Here is a 23,068-nt window from a genome sequence, read left to right on the forward strand (position 1 = left end):
GAGAAATCTTGTATGCGATTGTGGGAGGAGGAGATAAGAGGGGAGTAGAGAAGGAGATCTTGTGAGGATCGGAGGTTGCGTGCGGGTATGTAACGGGAGACTAGGTCAGAGATATATGGAGGAGACAGGTTGTGAATGGCTTTGTATGTCATGGTTAGGGTTTTGAACTGGGTTTCTGAGCAATGGGGAGCCAGTGACTTATACACACATACTTACATACATACAGTGGATGTGGCTGCTAGATCGTATGTAACTGCTCCTCATGTACAACAGCAAGGAATCAGTGGTGCCACATAATAATAATAATAATCTCCACATACCTCCACCTGCAGAGCCGCCACCACATATATGGCTGTTCTGTGCGCACAGGACCTGTGATGAGGTCACAGGAGGGGAGGAGTCAGGGGTCACATGATCAGGGGCCTCAGTGGATGCAGGACGTACGGAGCGGAGCCGCGCGTGTGCGAGGCGTACGGAGCGGAGCCGCGCGTGTGCGAGGCGTACGGAGCGGAGCCGCGCGTGTGCGAGGCGTACGGAGCGGAGCCGCGCGTGTGCGAGGCGTACGGAGCAGAGCCGCGCGTGTACGAGGCGTACGGAGCAGAGCCGCGCGTGTACGAGGCGTGCGGAGCCGCGCGTGTGCGAGGCGTACGGAGCGGAGCCGCGCGTGTGCGAGGCGTGCGGAGCGGAGCCGCGCGTGTGCGAGGCGTGCGGAGCGGAGCCGCGCGTGTGCGAGGCGTACGGAGCGGAGCCGCGCGTGTGTGCGAGGCGTACGGAGCGGAGCCGCGCGTGTGTGCGAGGCGTACGGAGCGGAGCCGCGCGTGTGTGCGAGGCGTACGGAGCGGAGCCGCGCGTGTGTGCGAGGCGTACGGAGCGGAGCCGCGCGTGTGTGCGAGGCGTACGGAGCGGAGCCGCGCGTGTGTGCGAGGCGTGCGGAGCGGAGCCGCGCGTGTGCGAGGCGTACGGAGCGGAGCCGCGCGTGTGCGAGGCGTACGGAGCGGAGCCGCGCGTGTGCGAGGCGTACGGAGCGGAGCCGCGCGTGTGCGAGGCGTACGGAGCGGAGCCGCGCGTGTGTGCGAGGCGTACGGAGCGGAGCCGCGCGTGTGTGCGAGGCGTACGGAGCGGAGCCGCGCGTGTGTGCGAGGCGTACGGAGCGGAGCCGCGCGTGTGTGCGAGGCGTGCGGAGCGGAGCCGCGCGTGTGTGCGAGGCGTGCGGAGCGGAGCCGCGCGTGTGTGCGAGGCGTGCGGAGCGGAGCCGCGCGTGTGTGCGAGGCGTGCGGAGCGGAGCCGCGCGTGTGTGCGAGGCGTGCGGAGCGGAGCCGCGCGTGTGTGCGAGGCGTGCGGAGCGGAGCCGCGCGTGTGTGCGAGGCGTGCGGAGCCGCGCGTGTAAGAGGCGCACGGAGCGGAGCCGCGCGTGCACGGAGCGGAGCCGCGCGTACACGGGGCGTACGGAGCGGAGCCGCGCGGGTACGGGGCGTACGGAGCGGAGCCGCGCGGGTACGGGGCGTACGGAGCGGAGCCGCGCGGGTACGGGGCGTACGGAGCGGAGCCGCGCGGGTACGGGGCGTACGGAGCGGAGCCGCGCGGGTACGGGGCGTACGGAGCGGAGCCGCGCGGGTACGGGGCGTACGGAGCGGAGCCGCGCGGGTACGGGGCGTACGGAGCGGAGCCGCGCGGGTACGGGGCGTACGGAGCGGAGCCGCGCGGGTACGGGGCGTACGGAGCGGAGCCGCGCGGGTACGGGGCGTACGGAGCGGAGCCGCGCGTGTACGAGGCGTACGGAGCGGAGCCGCGCGTGTACTGGGTGTATGTAGCAGAGCCACGGGGTGTATGTAGCAGAGCCGCGCGTGGACAGAGTGTAACCGTGTATGTACAGAGCCTATGTAGCAGAGCCGTGTGTGTGCAGAGCGGTGTTCATCTGTCCCTTCCATTAATTTTCTATAGATGCTGTCAGATCTGGTGCAGATGTGAAGCCACATTTTTAGGCTATGTGCCCACGATGCAGATTTGAAGCAGAAATTTCCTGAACGTTTTTTCCTCTCCCTGGCAGAAAAAACGCATGCGAATTTTACATGAGTTTTTTCAAGCGCTTTTCCAAGCGATTTTGAGCATCACTTGGAAAAGTGCTTGACAAGTTGGTCACACAATATAAATCCATGCAACTGGCATGGATTTATATTGTGTGACCAATTTATGAGGAGAGTTCTGCAATGGTGCATAGTAGAAAAAAAAAGTACAAAGAAAAAAAAAAACCTTTTTATCACATCTCTTGCGGCCCCTGGTCTCCTCCTGGCGGCGATCCTGTCTCCTCGGCGGCCTGCGGTGTACAGCCAGGACCTGCGGTGACATCATTTCTCAGCTGATGGTCACGCGACCATCACCTGACTGCTAACAGTTGCGTGACCATTAGCTGGGAAAGGACATCACCACAGGTCCTGCCAGTACACCGCGGGCCGCCGAGGAGAGAGGATCGCCGCCAGGAGACCGGGGGCAGCCGGAGAGGCGAGTATGAATAATTTTATTTTTTACTTTATTAACCTGCGGGTACGATGGTACACGGGTCGGATGATTGGAGTAGCAGTCTCCTCTTCTCCTGACCCGGGAACCATCCGCGCATTGAAACACGGCAAATCCGCATGTATAGATATATACATGCGGGTTTGCAGCAGTTCAATGCAAGTCTATGGGCACGATTTCGCCGCAAAATCGCACTGATATTGGTTGTGCTGCGGATTTTTCCTCAATGATAATCCGCAGCGAAAATTTCTGCAGCATGTGCACAGCACATGCAGATTATCATTGGGAAACATGGCAGACACCTTAAGCTATTTTAATGCGTTTCCGCGGCGGAATTGCACTATATCCGCATCGTGGGCACGTAGCCTTATTCTGTTTTTTTATAGGACAGAAAAGCTTTGATTCTGCAGTTAATAAAGTAAGTGTAGTTTTTAACATGTGTTTTTCAAGCTCCACATAGAGGACTCTAGAGAAAAAAATCACCAAAACCGCACAGTTCAGCAGCATCTTTAGATTTACAGTGAGCGGAGTATTGATTTGCTGGGACAGTTAAACAGAGCAGAATTTCTGCGAAAAAAATGCAATATTTATCCTACATGTGAACACTACCTCAGTATTACATTTTTAGTACATTTTTTAATGGGTTCAATGAAAAAAAAAAAACAAAGTTCTCTGGGAATCAGATAACAAAAGGACATGCGTTTACCAGAGGAGGAGAATAGTAATGAGCGAGCGTGCCACTACTCGATCGAGCATCAGGGTGCTCGGGTACTCTCGTTTCTCAATCGAATAACGTTGGTGCTCAAGTTCCCGCCCTGCAAGTTTCATGGCTGTTAGACGGCCAACAAACATGCAGCGATCTCCTGTTATACACGGTAATGCCATAGCCATGTTGGCTACTGGAATTCCAGTGATTGGCTGGCCGCATCGCGTCATTGGGTGTTATATAAGTCCCGGTGATGCAATGCTCCGCACGCTCTCCTCTTGCAGCAGTTCAGGGAGAGTTGATGTAGCAGGCACAGTTTCGATTAGAGCAGGCACATATACAGTGTTTAATTGCTATTGCAATACTTGTATACCGCTTCTGCACCGTTAAAATAAGTCTTTTTCAGGGCTACGTACTGTCCTTTCTCTAGTAACATTGCTGTTACCTGCAATCAATGTAGGGATAGCTTGTGGAGGAGGGATGGTTTTGGATCAGTAGCATATAGGCATGGTTTATTGCCTTATACTCCTTCTATAGGTATACTACTGCTGCAATGTAAAAACAAAACTCCTTTTCAGTGCTAAATATTTTATTTTCCATATTAATACTAGAAAATTTGCAGGCATATATAGTATACCTAATTTAAAATGTGCAAGGCGTATGAAAAAGGATGGGGAAGTGGACGTGCTTCTGATGGTGCATGAAGAGTTTGAGGCCGTGGGCCAGGGGAAACTGTGCCTGCTGTGGGAGCACAACAAATACGCTCATCCAAAAGACCTAGCTTCCTGTCCCTTTCCACTTTGCAGGGTGACACCATTCTTGAAGCCAGAACAATGCAAACAGGTGGTCAATTGGATGGCAGTACCGCACCCACAGAATATACGGTGTTGCAGTTCTCCATGGCAACTGACTGACATGGACATTCCGGCTGCGAACCAAAGGATAAAGTTTTGGATTTGTTTTGAAGTTGGATAATAAAGACCTTTAAGTTGAACTTTCTTGTTTCACTGCCGCATGGACACGAAAGTCACTGCCTTACAACTATAGTTTTTGGATTATAAGATGCACTTTTTCCCCCCAAATTTGTATCGTACCAGTGTGGGGGGGGCGGGGCGGCTGTGAAGTCACAGGAGCCAGGATCGCTGCTTCACGACGCCAGCAGCAGGAGTGGGGTGATGCTGCGGATCCTGGGCTCTCAGAAGATGTTGGCGCAGGTCAGCGGAGTCCCCTTTCCCGCAGATTTTCCCGAGGTAGGCTTCGGGATAATGCTCCCCGGAGACTGAAATCTTGAAAGACTAGCTATTATGATGGTTGGTTCCGTTGGCAGTTTTGCCTGAATCGCATTTTTGTGTGATTTACACGGAAACCCAGACGTAAGTGCTCAGCGTAGAATACAAGAATGTGATCCTAGCCTCATACTGAAAGTGAGCGAAAAATGTTACGTACCCCAAAATGTTATCAATAAATTTATCCCACATAAAACCAGCCCCCTATCAGATCCATCGTCACTCAGCTTTTATGCACACACACTGATTACAAGCATTTGTGTCAAATTCTGAGCATGTTATCAGGCCAAAATCACCAGGGTATGTGAATTTTTGAGCAGGGTCATTTGGATGTTTTTGGTTGTCATTAAGACTTAAAAAGAGAAGACACAGTAGTTTGACAATAAATGGCTTCACCCAACCAATAACCATGAGTGGAGAAAAAGTATTTTTGTTATCATTCATATTCTCTGAAACAAGGCCTAGAAAGCAAAAATTCCGCTGGGGTATGTAAACTTTTGAGCACAACTGTATTCAATAGAACTTATGGTGCTACTGTCATGATTAAGTTAGACCTGCATCGTGCTTATAACTTAATTTGCATCAAAGAGGGCGTTGAATGGAGGACAGCTTTCAACACCTGTGATAGTCACTATGAATACCTGGTGATGCCTTTCGGATTGTACCATGCATCGGCTATTGTCCAGCACTTTGTGAATCAGATCCTTTGTGATGTCCTTTATCAATATATCTTAGTCATCACCTTCATCTCCCTTCCATTCTAATGAGACTACGACAAAACCTCCTGTCTTGGCTCTGTCAGATAACCAGGAGCTAGGGATTCCTTCCCTATCCCTAAAGCTAGAGACACCCTAGACCAGAGGTCCCCAACCGCCGGTCCGCGGACCAGGACCGGGCCGTTGGGGTTTTTCAGCCGGTCCGCGGCGCCGCTGACCAGGGCCGGCGTCAGCACCCGGGCAAATGCCGGGGCTCTGAGCAGGCAGAGGGGCCCACTGGCGGTCGCGCACCCCGCTGAGCTATGGGCGGAGGAGAGCGGTGTCAGCGCCCGCCCTTCGCCGCTTGCTCAGGGCCCCGGCAGCCCGATACTTACCTCTCCCCGTGCCTCCGCAGATCAGCTGTCTTCCTGCTCTGCGCTCCCTGTGACGTCTCAGGTCAGAGGGCGCGGTGACGTCTTTACACCGCGCCCTCTCCTGAGCCGTCACAGGGAGCGCTGAGCGGGAAGAAACGACAACGCTGGACTTCGGAGCCGAGCAGCGAGCGGCGGGCAGCAGGTAGCAGGTGAGGAGAAGGGAGGTGAGTATTTGATTTTTTTTTTTTTTTTTTTTAATGTATGGAGGCATGGGGCATTATAAAGAGGGGAGGGGGGGCATCCTGCATGGGGCATTATAAAGAGGAGGGGTGACAGCCTGCATGGGGCATTATAAAGAGGAGGGGTGACAGCCTGCATGGGGCATTATAAGGTGGGGAACAGCCTGCATGGGGCATTATAAAGAGGGGGGGATTCCTGCTTGGGGCATTATAATTAGGAGGGGTGACAGCCTGCATGGGGCATTATAAGGTGGGGACCAGCCTGCATGGGGCATTATAAAGAGGGGGGGATTCCTGCTTGGGGCATTATAATGAGGAGGGGTGACAGCCTGCATGGGGCATTATAAGGTGGGGACCAGCCTGCATGGGGCATTATAAAGAGGGGGGGATTCCTGCTTGGGGCATTATAATGAGGAGGGGTGACAGCCTGCATGGGGCATTATAAGGTGGGGACCAGCCTGCATGGGGCATTATAAGGTGGGGAACAGCCTTCACGGGGCATTATAAGGTGGGGAACAGCCTTCACGGGGCATTATAAAGAGAGGGGGGGACATCCTGCATGGGGCATTATAAAGAGGAGGGGTGACAGCCTGCATGGGGCAGTATAAAGAGGAGGGGTGACAGCCTGCATGGGGCAGTATAAAGAGGAGGGGTGACAGCCTGCATGGGGCAGTATAAAGAGGAGGGGTGACAGCCTGCATGGAGCATTATAAAGAGGAGGGGTGACAGCCTGCATGGGGCATTATAAAGAGGGGGGGTGACAGCCTGCATGGGGCAGTATAAAGAGGAGGGGTGACAGCCTGCATGGGGCAGTATAAAGAGGGGGGGCAGCCTGTATGGGGCATTATGTGGGGGGTAACAGCCTGCATGGAGCATTAAAAGGGGGGGGCCTGTATGGGGCATTATGTGGGGGGGAACAGCCTGCATGGAGCATTATAAGGGGGGGGGGGCAGCCTGTATGGGGCATTATGTGGGGGTAACAGCCTGCATGGAGCATTAAAAGGGAGGGGCCTGTATGGGGCATTATGTGGGGGGCAACAGCCTGCATGGAGCATTATAAGGGGGGGACAGCCTGTATGGGGCATTATGTGGGGGGTAACAGCCTGCATGCAGCATTATATGGGGACCGGTATCCTGTATGGAGCGTTATATGGGGGCCAGTATCCTGTATGGAGCGTTATATGGGGGCCAGTATTCTGTATGGAGCCTTATATGGGGGCCAGTATTCCGTATGGGGTCTTATATGGGGGCCAGTATTCCGTATGGGGCCTTATATGGGGGCCAGTATTCCGTATGGGGCCTTATATGGGGGCCAGTATTCCGTATGGGGCCTTATATGGGGGCAAGTATTCCGTATGGGGCCTTATATGGGGGCAAGTATTCCGTATGGGGCCTTATATGGGGGCCAGTATTCCGTATGGGGCCTTATATGGGGGCCAGTATTCCGTATGGGGCCTTATATGGGGGCAAGTATTCCGTATGGGGCCTTATATGGGGGCCAGTATTCCGTATGAAGCGTTATATGGGGGCCAGTATTCCGTATGGGCGTTATATGGGGACCAGTATTCCGTATGGAGCCTTATATGGGGGCCACTATTCTGTGTGGAGCGATTCACCGGTTTCTGAGCTATTGTAGAATTTACAATAGATATCACTCATGAAGTGAGATCTTTGCATTGTACTATATATATATATTTCTCCGCCGTATCTCTGCATCATGAATCGTGGTATGTGTTAAAGGGGCCCACTGAGACTCTTTCGCCCGGGGCCCAGAAAAACCTGGAGCCGGCCCTGCCGCTGACAGCTAGCTCCGCGGCCCTGCGCCTGGTCAGAACTCGCTCTGTGTGGATTTATAATGTTTTCTGCCATAGCCGTGACAGCTCGCAGCTCCCGGCAGAGAACATTATGCAGGACGGGGTGGGGCGTCGGGCGGGTCTTAGTGACGCAGCCCTCCACAGCACAGCATGGTACCTGTTGTACGTCACGGGGCGGGTCTTAGTGACGCGGACCTCCTGCACAGCATGGTGTGTTCCTGACGGGGTGGGGCGGCAGGCTCTCCTCACTGACACGCCCCCGGCAGAACATGTTATGTGGGGCGTGCTGGGGCAGCAGACTGGCTTCAGTGACGTGGCTCCCGGTACCGGTGTTCAGTGTGTAGCGCTGCTAAGCAGCAGCGCTGTATACACTGACGCTCAATGTACAATGCTGCTACTTAGCAGCGCTGTACACCGAGGTCCCGCCAGCATCCTCCCCATACAGCTCCACCCCTCCATAACCCCACCCCCATATGACCAAAGCCCCGCCCCCACCCCCACCGGGCCATGGAAAACTGGTCTTGCTTAAAGCCGGTCCCTGGTGCAAAAAAGGTTGGGGACCTCTGCCCTAGACGACACAGCAGTTAATCTTAATTATCCAGTTGTAAATTCAGTAGGCCAGGAGCCATACACTTTTATCTTCATGTTGACACTTGAGTTGATATTTACTGAAACTTACGGTCTGCTAGCTTTGCACGACAGGGACTCAGGGTCATGGAACAATGATGTTTGCTAATATGCTGATTACATATTGTATCAAACCCGCTAGTTTGTTGACCTGCAGACCAATGGAGGACAAAGTATGCAAATTTATTAAATGCTCAAACAATGAGACATGAGCCCCTGCCATCTTCACCCCTGATCTGTGGCTGAAGAGTTGAGATGTAAATATAAAAAGGGATTTCTATTGGGACCCTCCGGTCACCTGGTTCAAAGGAGATGTTCAGAAATGTCTGTTTCAGTGACAAGAATTGCCATACCTCAGTAACATCTTCTTTTCTGGTGGTCTTCATAAGGACCCAGTCAAAGTATCCGTCATAATGGATTGGCCATAGCTAGTTGGTTTTAAGGCTTCTAAAAGATTCCTTGACTTTGCAAATGATTACCTTCAGTTTATTAAAAACAACTCTCAAGTGGTTGCTCCACTGATGACCCTAACTCGAAAGGGCAATAGTTTCAGGAATTGACTGGAATCTGCGTTCAAGCCTTTCTAGAACTCAAGACTGGTTTCTCTACTGCTCCTGTCCTGAACCATCCTGATGTGAACAGACTTTTCTTCATTGAAGTGGATGCTTCTGTTATTAGGGTAAAAGCAGTTAACTTGCAATATACTTCTAGAGCAAAAAAATCATACCTGTGGATTCTGCTTCAGGAAAGTTTCCCGGGAACGGAATTATTCCATTGGTGACTATGAACTCTTAGTCATAAAATTGAGCATTGAGGATTGGCGATATCTTCTTGAAGGAGCTAAGTTCCCACTGACTATCTATACAACAAAAACCTGGAGAATCTTCAGTCTTCTTGTAGGCTGAATTCCCATCAACTTCAGAGGTCGCTCTTTTTCTCACAATTTCTCTTTCAGCTGTTATGGACTCATTTGGAAGGAGCTATTAAAGATGGGGGTATTGTTACACATCTATCCCGGGTCTGGAATATGCTCCACTTGCCCCAGTCCGCTCAACTCTGTTGTGCCCGTATCTGGCTTTGCAAGTGGCCACATCACACACACACCTGTGTCTTGGTATTAAGACTTAGTTCTCCTGTGGCCTCCAGTGCTTCCAGTTTCTGCTTCCCGGTTTCCTGTGCTTCCAGTACCCGTTTCCCATGTGACTTGCATACCCTGCTGCACTGAAGCCCGTGGCCAGTGTGCTCACCCGGTCCTGGGGCTTGGAAGATCCATCTCACCACGTGAGACGAATCGGTATCATTACTAACACTTCCAGATCTTGCACTCTGTCCGAGTGTTTGCGGCGACGTCATCTGACTAGTGCAGTTCAAATTCCGTGCTTGTGCACTTGGCAGTATTAGCCAGCTTGCGTAGTATGTGTGTGACTTCCACGCTTGCGCAATGTGTAGGTTTTGGCCATGCTTGCGCATTGTCCATAGGGTCCCCTGCGCATGCGCACACAGACAGTGAAGCTGTGAACACAGCTTCACTGTGCACGCGCAGGGGAGCTGCGATTCAGGGCGCATGCGAGGGGACCCATGGATAATGCGCAAGCGTGGCCAAAACCTACACATTGTGCAAGCGAGGATGTCACACAAACACAATGCGCAAGCTTGCTAATATTGAAAAATTCGCAAGCGTGGAATTTGAACTGCACTAGTCAGATGAAGTCGCCACAAACACTCAGACAGAATGCAAATTTAAGAGGGCAGAGACCACCATGACTGGATACAGTAAAGAACACTCCTGTGACTGAATGAGCAAGTAAGATTATAAGTATATAAAAGCATGGAAAAAGCATGTTAGTGATGCACATTACATCACTAATTGTGACCTGAGGACAGTTTAAATTATACAAATGACATGACAGGTTCCCTTTAAAGGCAGTTGTTTATTAATCCTTGGTTATAAGTTTTAAAGGGGTGGTCCGACGCCTCTCTCTTCTATGTGGTCTAGTATCAGTTGCAGGTAGATGCTGATGAACTTGATTAGGACAGTAGAAAAGGGAACCATCTGTTACACACACGCCGCTAGGTTCAGATAGGGGTGAGACAGGTTACATGAATATTTTGGAATCCTGGGGGAACTGTTACTCAGGGTGACCATGGACCATGTGCTGCAGCTTCTCTCAGGCACACAGGGGTATTGACCCTCAGGCACAGACACGTAGGTTGTTTCACTTGCTGACCAGACACACTTGACAAGAGTCCTCAAACGGTAGAACAATGGCATTTAATAAGAAGCTGCACAGCCAGTGCAAGTTAAGTCTTATGAGCAACAGTGACAAACAGTAAAGTTTCCTTAGCAGCACAGCAGTTCATAGTCTTCCAGTAGTAAAGGAGAGCACGGTTCTAATGCAAGGCACATTAATGAACACAGCATTCTTTACAGCACAGTGAGATGGAGGAGGGGGGGTTTGCTGAGGGAGATGATCCCTGTGACACCATTTCTTACAGTACTTATCTTTCTGCTTGACAATACTCTGCACTGCTAGTTCAGGAACTCTACCAGACCTGTGCTTAGCTTGACTCCTAACTTGAATCCTTTTCACTTGCAGGGGCGCTTCTGACAGATGCAGGACACACACACCACCTTTCTCTTCGGCTCCAGACAGACAGTAAACAACTTCCCCTCAATCCCCCTGGGACTCTGCTAAAACACTCCCCTTCTCCTGTGACTGTGTTAACCCCTCTAGTTTCTGGATGCTTATGGAGCACAACATTTCCTGTCTCATGTGCTTGTGTTACTGCTAATAGTTGCTGAATGCTTTTAAAGCAACAGCACTACTTCTGCATGTCACACTCTTCCCTCCTTTTTGAATGTCGTCCTCGACATTCGTCTTAATTTTTCCAATCTGACCAATTCTGAGATAGTGGTGAAAGTTGGATAGCTTTATATACAAATTGGCATAGACAAACTGGTATAGAATTCATAAACATTGATAACCTATTCTTACGACCTTTTTCTTGTAGGACGTCTGTAAGAAATAAACAATTAACACAATTAAAACAATCAGCATCTCTTCAGCTGGAGCTTTTCATACGTCTTCAACCAGCTCTCTCTATCTATGCTTTAACAGTTCTTTGTTTCTACAAAGTCTTTTAAGAAAAATCAAAGTATGAAAACAAGTCTTTCCAGTAGGCAACATCTTCCATACTGCCTCTCAGTGGTGAATACCTCTCAAGTGGGCTTACCTGGTCCGCAGGCAGAGATACCTGCTTCCAGTCAATAGTCCTTGGCACCTGACTCAGTTCACCAAGTGTCCCATACGTCAGCATCACAGGCCTCCTCACTTCTCGATTCGACATCCTCCTGGTGGATTGTTTCTCAGATACCACAGTCACAGGATTTTCTTCCGACACACTCATTTCCCGTGCTTCCTCAGATGCTCTTGGAGCTGCCTCTGTAAGTTCATGTACCTCTCCTGTGTAACCTGTTTCCGCACGGTCTGGTAATTCTGCTCCTCCTGAGTGTTGATCGGTCTCTTCAAGGACCGGTGTTCGATCATCAGATCTGAATTGGACTTCATCTGTACTCCTTGGTACGAACTCTGGAGCCTCAGGACTTAGTTCACTCTCCTGAGGATGGTACATCCCTCTCCTTGCCAGCCCGAGAAATACAATGGTGTGTTCTTCTCCATCGGAACTTTCAAGGTCACTGTCCACCTCCGGAGCTTCAGTCTGTGGTGGTCCCTTAATCGATCTCGGACGATGTCGGTCTACTTCTGGGAAGTCTTGTTGTGGTGGGGGATAATCACAGGGTAGTAGTAAATTCCGATGGACTATTCTGGTTTTCTTGTCTCCCGTTTCCAATCGGATTTCATACACTGGGCTGTCATCAGCTTTCCTCCTTACAACCACATACACCTTGTCTTCCCAGTACGAACAAAGTTTTCCTGGACCCTCTTTCTCACGTATGTTCTTGACTAGCACCCGGCTTCCCGGTGCCAATTCATAATATTTTCGATCATAGTACTCCTTACTCTTGCTCTGTCCTTGCATAACCCCTTTGGACACTATGTTGTATGCCTCTGCCATCCGTTCCTTCCATTTCCGAACGTACTCTGTATATGTTCTATAAGTCTCTGACACCAGAGTATCGAACATGATGTTGATTGGCAGTCTTGGCGATCGTCCATACGATAGGAAAAAGGGTGAGTAAACCGTTGCATCGCTCTTTGTACAGTTATAGGCATGTACCACTTTTAACAGAGAACTCTCCCATCAGTAGTAAAAGTGCGCAACATCGACAGTAATGTCCGGTTAAAATGTTCCACTTTTCCATTACCCTCTGGGTGATAGGGCGTTGTGTCTGATCTCTGAATTCTACAGTACTTTCCTAGCTTGGCAAAGAGCTGGTTCTCAAATTCTTTTCCTTGGTCATGGTGTAACCTCGTAGGGAACCCAAACCTCAAAGCAAAATCATTGAAGAACTTCTCTGACGCTGTTCGACCTGATTTATTGGTGGTGGCATATGCTTGAGCAAATCGAGTGAAATGGTCTATCACCACCAAGATGTATTCGTAACCACCCTTGCACGTCTCGAGAAGTAGAAAGTTTTTTGAGACCATCTCAAACGGATACGTAGTTTGGATGTTGCCCATAGGTGCCCGGGTTGATGTGTTGGGGTGTTTATCTTTCAGACACCCACACTCCCTGGTCACGTACCTCTCAATATCTCTCTGCATGTACGGCCAGAAGAAACGTTCACGGATCAAATTGGTTGTCCTTTCCAATCCCAGGTGTCCCATGTTTTCATGGAGTGCTTTGAAAACCAACCTACGGAATATTCTGGGTAGTAACAAACTGCCGGTTTTGTCCTCCTTTACGATACAGGATACTGTCTTCACTGAGGTAGAGCTTCGTCCATTCTTTCATTAAAACAGATACTGCTGGTGACTCATTGTCTCTCTCCCGTTTACTTGGAAACTGATTTTGATCCACATAAAGTAGTATTCTACCAATTATCTGATCTTCCCGTTGTGCTCTATGGATTTTCCCTTTTGGTAGTTGTTGAATAGACCAGGGGTGATCTTGTTCTCTCACTTTTATGGAGGTTTCCACCGTCAACAGACACCACAATGGTGTGTCTTCCTCCTGATAAGCTTGTACTGATTGGGTAGTGCTCTCAATTGCTTCCAGACTGACTTCCTCCGAGCATTCTTGCATGAACTCCTCAGGCTCTAGTGGCATTCTTGACAATCCGTCAGCATCCGCATTGCATTTTCCTGGTCTGCACTTGATGCTGAAATTGAAGTCAGCTAGTTCAGCGACCCATCTCTGACCCGTTGCATTCAGTTTGGCTGTAGTAAGGACATAGGTCAAAGGGTTGTTGTCAGTGTATACCTCAAACTCTCCAATTTTCCGGAATGTAGATGGTAATTCTTCTCGGCATCTGTCAATGTTCTAGAACCGTAACCGATGACTCTCAATTTTCCATCTTGATGCTGATACAGGGCAGCTCCCAGTCCAACTTGAGAAGCGCCACAATGAAGAACAAATGGTAAATTGAAATCAGGATATCCCAAGATGGGTGGTTTTACCAGGTAGTCTATTAGTTCTTGCAATACCTCCTGTTGGTCTGCTATCCAGAAAATGGGCTGTTGGGACAAAACAGCGTTGTTTCTTTTAAGCCCAGTCCTACCTGCGTTCTTCTTTTTCTCCGTGGGTGTTGTCATCTCTGTTGTCCCCCCCAAGAGGAGGTATAGTGAGTCGACAATCCTGGAGTAGTTCCGAATGTAAGTACGATAGTAGGAGAGGAATCCTAATATCTGCCTCAACTCCCCGACGGTAGAGGGTCGCTTGTCTTTTAAGGCCAGTACCGGAGCGATTTCTGCTGGATCCATGGTATATCCTTCTCCGGACACAATTTCCCTAGAAATAGGACTTGCATTTTGAACAGTTCACACTTCTTTGGGGTCAACTTAACTCCGTATGGTTGACACCGTTGTAATACGGTCCTCACGTGTTCAACATGCTCCCGGAAGGTTTCGCTGTGTACCACATTGTCATCCAAGTACGGCTGACAGATATCGTCCCTCAATCCTTCTAAACATGTCTCCATGCGCCTCTGGAATTCTGCTGGAGCTGAACTGAGCCCAAACGGTATGCGGATCCACTCATATAATCCCCTCGGTGTGATGAATGCTGTCAAGGGTCTACTGGACCTCGATCAGGGTGGTATGCCTTACCCTGATCGAGGACAGAGAACCAGGTACTTCCTGATAGGCTATCCAGCATATCTTGGATCTTTGGTATTGGGTGCCGATCAGGTACTGACTTTCGGTTTAGTTCCCAGTAATCACAGCAGAGTCTCAACGTACCGTCCTTCTTCCTAACACAAACAATAGGAGAGGAATAAGACGACGTCGACTTTTGGACCAAACCTCTGTTGATTAGGACTTATAAATACTCTTTCACTTCACGGTGTAATGGTTTCGGCACAGACATGTAACTTCTGGTTACTGGGGTTGTGTCTTTCCAATTGATTTTCAACTGCAACAATGGGATACAGCCTATATCAGTCATCTTTGGAGAATGCAAACACTCTTCTCTCCGCATCGGTTTTGCTACCGTTCAATCTTCAGCACACAAGTGTTCCAGAGGTACTGGAGGAACCCAGGACTCCGAGGTGGGTTGTGAAATTTCTTCTCCTGGGAAACTCCTGTTCCTTGATGGGGAGACTGAATTCACTGTAGACCCCTGGGCTGGTCTCACACTGGCTGGATATACCATTTTAACGGTTTCAATGTGACCTAACACAGTCTTTGGATGCAGTCTAATTTCGTGTTTCGTAGTATTCATCACAGGTACTGTCACTCGAACAAACCCACCAGTAGGAATCGTAAGCACAGTCTCACCTTGAACTAGGCCTTCCGGAAGTTCTGTTGAGTCTTTTGGCCCAAACAGTCTTTTCTGGACTTTTCTTCCCGGTTCTACCCAGACTCCACACCTCACCCTCACCATTTGGTTTGCAGGGATGATGGCTGGGTGCCAGCCTACCTTGACTTCTTTTAGGTCCATTGTATTCTGTGCTTTCTTTACTCTATGAATCACATTTTCCGCCACGGCGTTGGGTATGGCAAGTGATGTGGCAATTGCATTCACCACAAAGCGTCCCTGACTTGTGTTTCGTGATGACCTCACTGATCACATTATAACCCAGGATAGGATCCTCTGCCACGTTCTGATCACTGGTCACGAGAAAAGGTACCAAAAGCTGGAACAATTCTGACGTACTCTCTTCTTTATAGTGCCCTTTTAAGATCATCTTCAGCTGTTGCAAGGTAAGTTGACTCTTCATTTCTAGCATACTACAGAGGTTGAGTCCTGGGCTGATAGCTTTCACCACCCCCTCAACAATCTCATCTGGCTGGTAGCCTTTCTGTAAGCCTGCATCGATCTGGTGCAACAAGTTCATAAAAGACAGTCTCACTTTCTGTTCACACTCTCCAATCTGTCCCAGGATCTTGAATTCTTTCCTTATGGTGATTTGTGGTGTTAGAGAGGACTGTCTCCCTAATTTATCTATTTATTAACCCGAGCAGGTAAAAGGTCCTGTCTGAGTCTGTCACCCGTTCAGAGGTTTTGGTCGATTCCTGCAGGGCTGTTAGGGCTTTGAATTGCTCTTTCAATTCCTGTAGTTAAATCTGTGGACGTAGATTCCCACTTTTGGTAATTGGTGCTGCCCCTCCATCCTCCAACTTCAACCTGGTTAGAAACTGTGTGAGCTCCTGGAGGAACGTCCCCATGACGTCTTCAGCTTCTTTCTCCCCCAGCTCATTCATTTTTGCATTAATGGCAGCTAACAGTTGCCTGCGGTTGTGTGCTTTAGAACTCTGTTCTTCTGACATCTTTATAAGTTCTGCTATTGTTCTCAATTCTTCACAGGTTAACTGAAGAAGCATCTCACTAATTCTGTCTATTTGTATTTCCACTTCAATTACTGCTAGTGTGATTTCTTTATGGCTGGTCCCCTTTAACTGGTGTAGCAGAGTTGAGTTGAGGTGCTGTGCTGCTGTGTTTTTCCAGACACTTTTCCTCTTCTCCCTCTACACGCTGATTCCTGCTTAGGACTCCCTGTACGGGCCACCAATGTTACACGCATGCTGCTAGGTTCAGATAGGGGCGAGACAGGTTACATGAATTCTTTGGAATCCTGGGGGAACCGTTACTCAGGGTGACCATAGACCATGTGCTGCAGCTTCACTAAGGCACACAGAGGTATTGACCCTCAGGCACAGACACGTAGGTTGTTTTACTTGCTGACCAGACACACTTGACAAGAGTCCTCATAAACAGTAGAATAGTAGCATTTAATAAGAATCCGCACAGCCAGTGCAAGTTAAGTCTTATGAGCAACAGGCTCTAGTGACAAACAGTACAGTTTCCTTAGCAGCACAGCAGTTCATAGTCTTCCTAGTAATACAGACAGCACAGTTCTAATTCAAAGACACATTAATGAACACAGCATTCTTTACAGCACAGTGAGATGGAGGAGGGGGGGGTTTGCTGAGGGAGATGATCCCTGTGACACCATTTCTTACAGTACTTATCTTTCTGCTTGACAATACTCTGAACTGCTAGTTCAGGAACTCTACCTGACCTGGGCTTAGCTTGACTCCTAACTTGAATACTTTTCACTTGCAGGGGCGCTTCTTCTTTCTCTTCGGCTCCAGCCAGACAGTAAACAACTTCCCCACAATTCCCTGGGGCTCTGCTAAAACACTCCCCTTCCCCTGTGACTTTTTTAACCCCTCTAGTTGCTGGATGCTTCTGGAGCACAACACTTCCTGTCTCATGTGCTTGTGTTACTGCTAATAGTCACTGAATGCTTTTAAAGCAACAGCACTATTTCTGCATGTGACACATCCAGTCCCCAGTTGGTCTCATCTGATTACTAAGACACCATAATTATTAGATGTGACATGCTTGGTGTCTGACGTTTGCCCTAACAACTGTCCCGATAATTGTCAACCCCTTTAAGATGCAGTTATAGTGTTCACAAAATAGTGAAGTATTCTGTATACATGGTGAAATATTTAGGATTGTTATATATTTTCTACTTGCTGATTTATATTGGTCGTTACATACAGTATATTTCCTAATCATTGTCATTTAGTTTTCTAAATTGCTTTCCCTTTTAGACTTCTGACTTCACTTTTACTGTAAGTTTTCTTGTACATTTCATCAAAAAGAGAATATGAAACAACTACTGCTCTGTGTAATTTCTCTGATGTGTCAGAAAATATAATTTCTTTGTTAAACTTTTTCCAATTCTCATTGTGAAAATGGCTTCTCTGTGTGTATTCTTTGATTCATAAAAAGGGTGGATTTACAGGAACAACAATTACCACATTCTGGACATGAAAATGGCTTCTCTTGTGGGAATTCTAAGATGTGCAGCAAGATTATTTGTTGGTACAACCTTTTCCACATTCTGGGTATGAAAATGGCTTCTGCCCTATGTGAGTTCTCCTATGTCTAACAAGATTTCCTTTGAAGGTAAAGCATTTTCCACATTCTGCACATGAAAATGGCTTCTCCCCTGTGTGAGCTCTCTTATGTCTGACAAGATTTCCTTTGAAGGTAAAACATTTCCCACATTCTGAACATGAAAATGGCTTCTCCCCTGTGTGAGTACTTTTATGTTTACCGAGATCTCCTTTGCTAGTAAAACATTTCCCACATTCTGAACATGAAAATGGCTTCTCCCCTGTGTGAGTGCTTTTATGTTTGCTGAGATTTCCTTTGCTAGTAAAACATTTTCCACATACTTGGCATGAAAATAGCTTCTCCCCTGTGTGAATTCTCTGATGTACAGTAAGACTTGCTTTCTGGGTAAAACATTTCCCACATTCTGGACATGAAAATGGTTTCACCCCTGTGTGAGTGCTTTTATGTCTACTGAGATCTCCTTTGCTAGTAAAACATTTCCCACATTCTGAACAAGAAATTAGCTTCTCCCCTGTGTGAGTTCTTTTATGTGTAACAAAATTTCTTTTGCAGATGAAATATTTCCCACATTCTGCACATGAAAATGGCTTCTCCCCTGTGTGAATTCTCTGGTGTACAGTAAGATGTACTTTCCTGGTAAAAAATTTCCCACATTCTGAACATGAAAATGGCTTCTCCTCTTTGTGAGTGCTTTTATGTTTACCGAGATCTCCTTTGCTACTAAAACATTTTCCACATTCTTGACATGAAAATGGCTTCTCCCCGGTGTGAATTCTCTGATGTACAGTAAGACTTGCTTTCTGGGTAAAACGTTTCAAACATTCTGAACATGAAAATGGCTTCTCCCCCGTGTGAGTGTTTTTATGTGTACAGAGAGCTCCTTTGGTAGTAAAACATTTCTCACATTCTGAACAAGAAAACAGCTTCTTCCCTGTGTGAATTTTCTTATGTGTAACAAGACTTGATTTATGGGTAAAATATTTCCCACATTCTTGACATGAAAATGGCTTCTTCCCTGTCTGAGATTTTTGATGTTCAACAACCCTATTGTTATCTGTCAGATGTCCCTCTGATGCATAGTCATCTGCCAAGAAAAAAAATATTTTTTCATAAATGTTGCCTTTGGAAACAAATTGTATTAAAATTCAATTACTAGCTGAAGAAGACAGGGGTACCAACTGTAGACTACAATGCAAGAACTAATAGATTATTTTAAGTCAAGAGGTTGTACAATTTTAAATTTTTCTTCTTTCATAGCCAATTTTTTCTAAGAAATGTTCAGTGAAAAATCATAAAAGTCATATAGTCAGTGCTACTAGGTGGTGTCAATCTCATACACTCCCTGATAGCTACATGAACTATAGCACAGAAGAAGGCAAAGGGGAGGAGCAGGATGGTCGTGTACAAAGAAGCCATGACTTTAGAGCAGGTGTAAGGTTGAAGTAGTACGTGCATTTTTGTATAGATTTTCATTAGCAAAATTAAGGTGCAAAGAGAAATAAAAGGAGGACAAGTGAAACATTGTCTTATAGACGTATATGGCAAACACCTGAAAATCAATTTGAAGCAGTGTCGTTATCCTGCCATGGTTGCCAGTCTCTGGTCTCTGGGTGATCACACAGCTTAAGCTAAATAAAATGTATATTCCTTACAGAAAAGTTTGGCCATTTCTGCATCAGGATGAGTTGATTTCTTTGTCCAAAGTACTGAAGCTTATGCAAAATATATTAAGCAGGATTAAAAAAAATATGGGCACAGCAAATCTAAATCTAATCATCTAGAAAAATGATATTTGTACATATAATATCTTTGCTATACTGTCACATGATTATGCTATAATGTACTTGGTATGCTCCTGCACTTCATACCAGCTACATTAATAGAGTCCATGGCTGCGCTGGTGGGGATGCTGCAGGATGTACGTGGTCTCCCAATCTAACTGCGTACATGGCAGATCAGCCAGTCTTGTTATCTGACCTTGTTTTTGGGTTCTCCTCCAATCTCTCTATATACTTGCTGCTGATCTCCAGACTGAATTCTAGTGTAAAAACCAGGGATCTCTTGTACCCATTGACTGATTTAACCCTGACCAAGCTCACTGCGTTTTGCTTCACTCTGCTGGGAAGCATAATAATCCTTATAACAAATATAATCCTGCACCCTAAGCTGAATCAATTTCATGGAATGTCTCAGCTGGAGCTTCAATTGGCCAAACAAATTCATGTATTTGAAGCGCTCTCTTGCATATACCTGCATATGCTATATTATATAATAATAATAATTAATAATAATAATCTTTCTATTTATATAAAGCCAACATATTCCGCAGAGCTTTACAATTCAGGCAATTTACAGACTTTATTGGCACTGTCCCCATTGGGGCTCACAATCTACATTCCCTATCAGTATGTAGAACATACAAACTCCTTACAGATGTTGTCCTTGGTGGGATTTGAACCCAGGACCCAGCACTTGAAGGCTGCAGTGCTAACCACTGAGCCACCCTGCTGCCTAGAGACTCAACCCTCAACCATATTGTGCAGTTACATAAAGCACCACTATCTCTAGCTCTCGCTCTATATATAATCTACATCTCTACCATCTCTATGCTGATGACACCCAATTATACACCTCTGCTCCGGACATCACCCCTGCATTACTACAATGTCTTTCTGCTGTGTCTAACATTATGTCCTCCCTCTACCTAAAACGGAATCTGTCAAAAACTGAACTACTCGTCTTTCCTCCCTCCACTAACCTACCTGTGCCCGATATTGCCATTTCCGTTTGTGGCTCAACCATTACTCCCCAGCAACAAGCCCGCTGTCTTGGGGTCATTTTTGATTCAGATCTTTCTTTCACTCCTCACATCAAATCACTCGCTCGTTCATGTCATTTATACCTCAAAAACATCTCAAGAATCAGGACTTTTCTCACCTTTGACTCGGCAAAAACTCTTACTGTAGCTCTTATTCATTCTCGTCTTGACTATTGCAACGCTCTACTAATCGGTCTCCCTCTTACTAAACTCTCCCCTCTCCAATCCGTCCTTAACGCAGCAGCCAGGATCATATTCCTTGCCAACCGCTACACCGATGCCTCTTCCCTGTGCCAGTCATTGCATTGGTTGCCCATCCAATATAGAGTTCAATTTAAACTTATCACGCTTACCCACAAAGCGCTCCATGCTTCAGTACCCCCCTACATCTCCTCCCTTGTCTCAGTCTAGCACCCTACACATGCTCTCCGTTCTGCAAATGACTTAAAACTAAAATACTCCATAATCCGAACTTCCCACTCCCGTTTCCAAGATTTCTCGCGTGCTGTGCCAATTCTTTGGAATGCATTACCCAGGACAGTTCGATTAATTCCCAATACCCACAGTTTCAAGCGAACCCTAAAAACACATTTCTTTAGACTGGCGTATCGCCTAAACACTCTGTCCGTCCCAGTTTTCCCCCATATTAAAATCTTCTTCAACTTCAAGTTCATACCAACCATGCACTTAATAGCCTCTGTCAGGACTGTACACATACTGGCTGGCGACCAGTCCATGTATTATTATTTATCCTATTTAGTATATTAAGGCTGCATTATACAATATATGTACATTCTACCTTTTGTGTCTCCCCCATTTCCTCATAGACTGTAAGCTTGCGAGCAGGGCCCTCACTCCTTTCGATATGAGATATGCTTATTCTGTATTGTCTGTATATGTCCCCCCTAACATTTGTAAACTGCTGCGGAATATGTTGGCGCTATAAAAATAAAAACTATTATTATTATTATTACCATTAGGCACTGGAGGGCAGGTGACTAGGGCAGTACATTAAAATGGGGCAGCGCCATACAGTAGTGATTTTTTTAAAATATTCCCCTTTGTCTCCCTTCAGACTTGTAAATTATTCTAGTGTTTTTCTGAGGAGTGAGGGCAGACAAAATGAGCTGCAGAGTGAGGCAGCAAAAAAAAAAAAGCTCAGCGCTGATTGGTGGAACGGCAGTCATCAGGGGTTGCTGCGCGCTGCTCCACCAATCATAAGACAGACTACATGCCCTCTGTGCATAGGGAAGACTGAAGGCAGCGCTGAGGAGGAGGAAGCTCTGAGCCTCCAGTTATCACCTGCTGCTCCATCAGATCGTCCTGCAGCAGCACAGTGTAAGTACAGCAGCTCTGCACTAACTGCTTGATGTCCTTCTGTTGTGTGAAGAGGAGGAGAAGAGACTCGGGACTCACAACATCATTTCTCTGGGGAGGGGAGTGTGTCACACAAGGACTGGAGCCCTGGTGTAGATGTTCTGCTCCTTCCTTCATATTCATAATATTATCCCCCCTTCCTGTGTTCTGCAGACAGGATGGGGATCTGGTTTCTGTAAGTCTGGCATGGTGTGATCCCTGACCTGTGTCTGGACCTGATGGTGGGGGATGGGGAGTTAGGGATGTGCAGGTCTGAGACACTGCCTTGGTCACTCTTCCCTGGTCATTTTTCCCTAGTCATTCGAGTTTGGTCTCTTTTTTTACAGTTTAATAGGTAGGAGTAGCTTGGAGATCTTTATTGTTTTTCTTCTTGCTTACAAGAAAAAGAATGGATGCTGCTTTGATGCCTGGACCACAAATAGATGAAAATCGGATCCGGCACACTGTTTTTCTTGTATGCAAAAAAACGGAATGAGGCTTTAGGCTGACTTACCAGTAGGGTGCATTAAAAATCAAAGTGCCTAGGGCAGCGTGAGCGATAAATACCGCCCTGGCCATGATTGACCATTGCTATAAAAGCAAAATGCGAGAATTTTTCTTGCTTTTGAAAGGAATTCCAGAAGTATTACCAGAATAAGCTCTAGACTCAGCCTGTGGTTACTTTCACCCAGCAGATACCTGTTGTCTGTTTGTGTGACCTAAAGGCCCATCTCCACTTCCCGCAGCGTCAATGCTCCACCACTTCTATCAGTAGACAAAGCAGAAACGAAGATAATTTATAGGACATGATACACCAGATATTTTATTATCAGCTGCGCCAACCTGACTCACATCAGCAAAACCATAAGCAGCACCTCAACAACAAGGATCAGTCATATCTGGACTGTGTCCTTTCTCCACAAGTTATCCTGAGATCTGACCCAATGAACTTCTACGTCAAAAAATTGGACCAGTAGCAGGATTTGGCTCAGTTTGTCATTAGTCCACTTACTGCCCTGTCCAGCCTCAGAGAGGGTAATAGGTGAAGGACATGGTAATGTCGCACTGAAGTGGACTAGATCGTCCTCCACAGGTGTGGAAAACCTTACATTCGTTAAACTGAATCCAGCATACTGTAGATCTA

At 47.4% G+C, this 23,068-nt stretch overlaps 2 protein-coding genes and 1 pseudogene across 3 annotated transcripts in view; all 3 read right to left on the minus strand.

Annotated features, from left to right (window-relative positions):
* LOC141271381 (uncharacterized) overlaps window positions 1-405 on the minus strand; it is a 526,239-nt pseudogene extending 525,834 nt beyond the window's left edge.
* Window positions 1-23,068, minus strand: part of LOC141270539 (uncharacterized) — a 58,589-nt gene that overhangs the window by 28,903 nt on the left and 6,618 nt on the right. Inside the window, exon 1 of one of the 2 annotated variants that reach the window (XM_073680588.1) lies at window positions 321-397. The exons of the other annotated variant lie outside the window; for it this stretch is intronic. The gene's annotated coding sequence lies outside the window, so the exon portion shown is untranslated. Of the gene's footprint in view, window positions 1-320; window positions 398-23,068 lie in introns of those variants that run through there. 2 annotated transcript variants of the gene reach the window in all.
* LOC141270494 (uncharacterized) overlaps window positions 16,591-23,068 on the minus strand; it is a 342,259-nt gene continuing 335,781 nt past the window's right edge. Inside the window, exon 20 of the mRNA XM_073680498.1 lies at window positions 16,591-18,630. Coding sequence (XP_073536599.1) covers window positions 17,705-18,630 — 926 coding nt within the window. The 3' untranslated portion in view covers window positions 16,591-17,704. The remainder of the gene's footprint in view (window positions 18,631-23,068) is intronic.

This window comes from Phyllobates terribilis, unplaced genomic scaffold, assembly GCF_046119375.1.
Source record: "Phyllobates terribilis strain yellow unplaced genomic scaffold, ASM4611937v1 Scaffold_5__5_contigs__length_657084704, whole genome shotgun sequence".
Taxonomy (NCBI): domain Eukaryota; kingdom Metazoa; phylum Chordata; class Amphibia; order Anura; family Dendrobatidae; genus Phyllobates; species Phyllobates terribilis.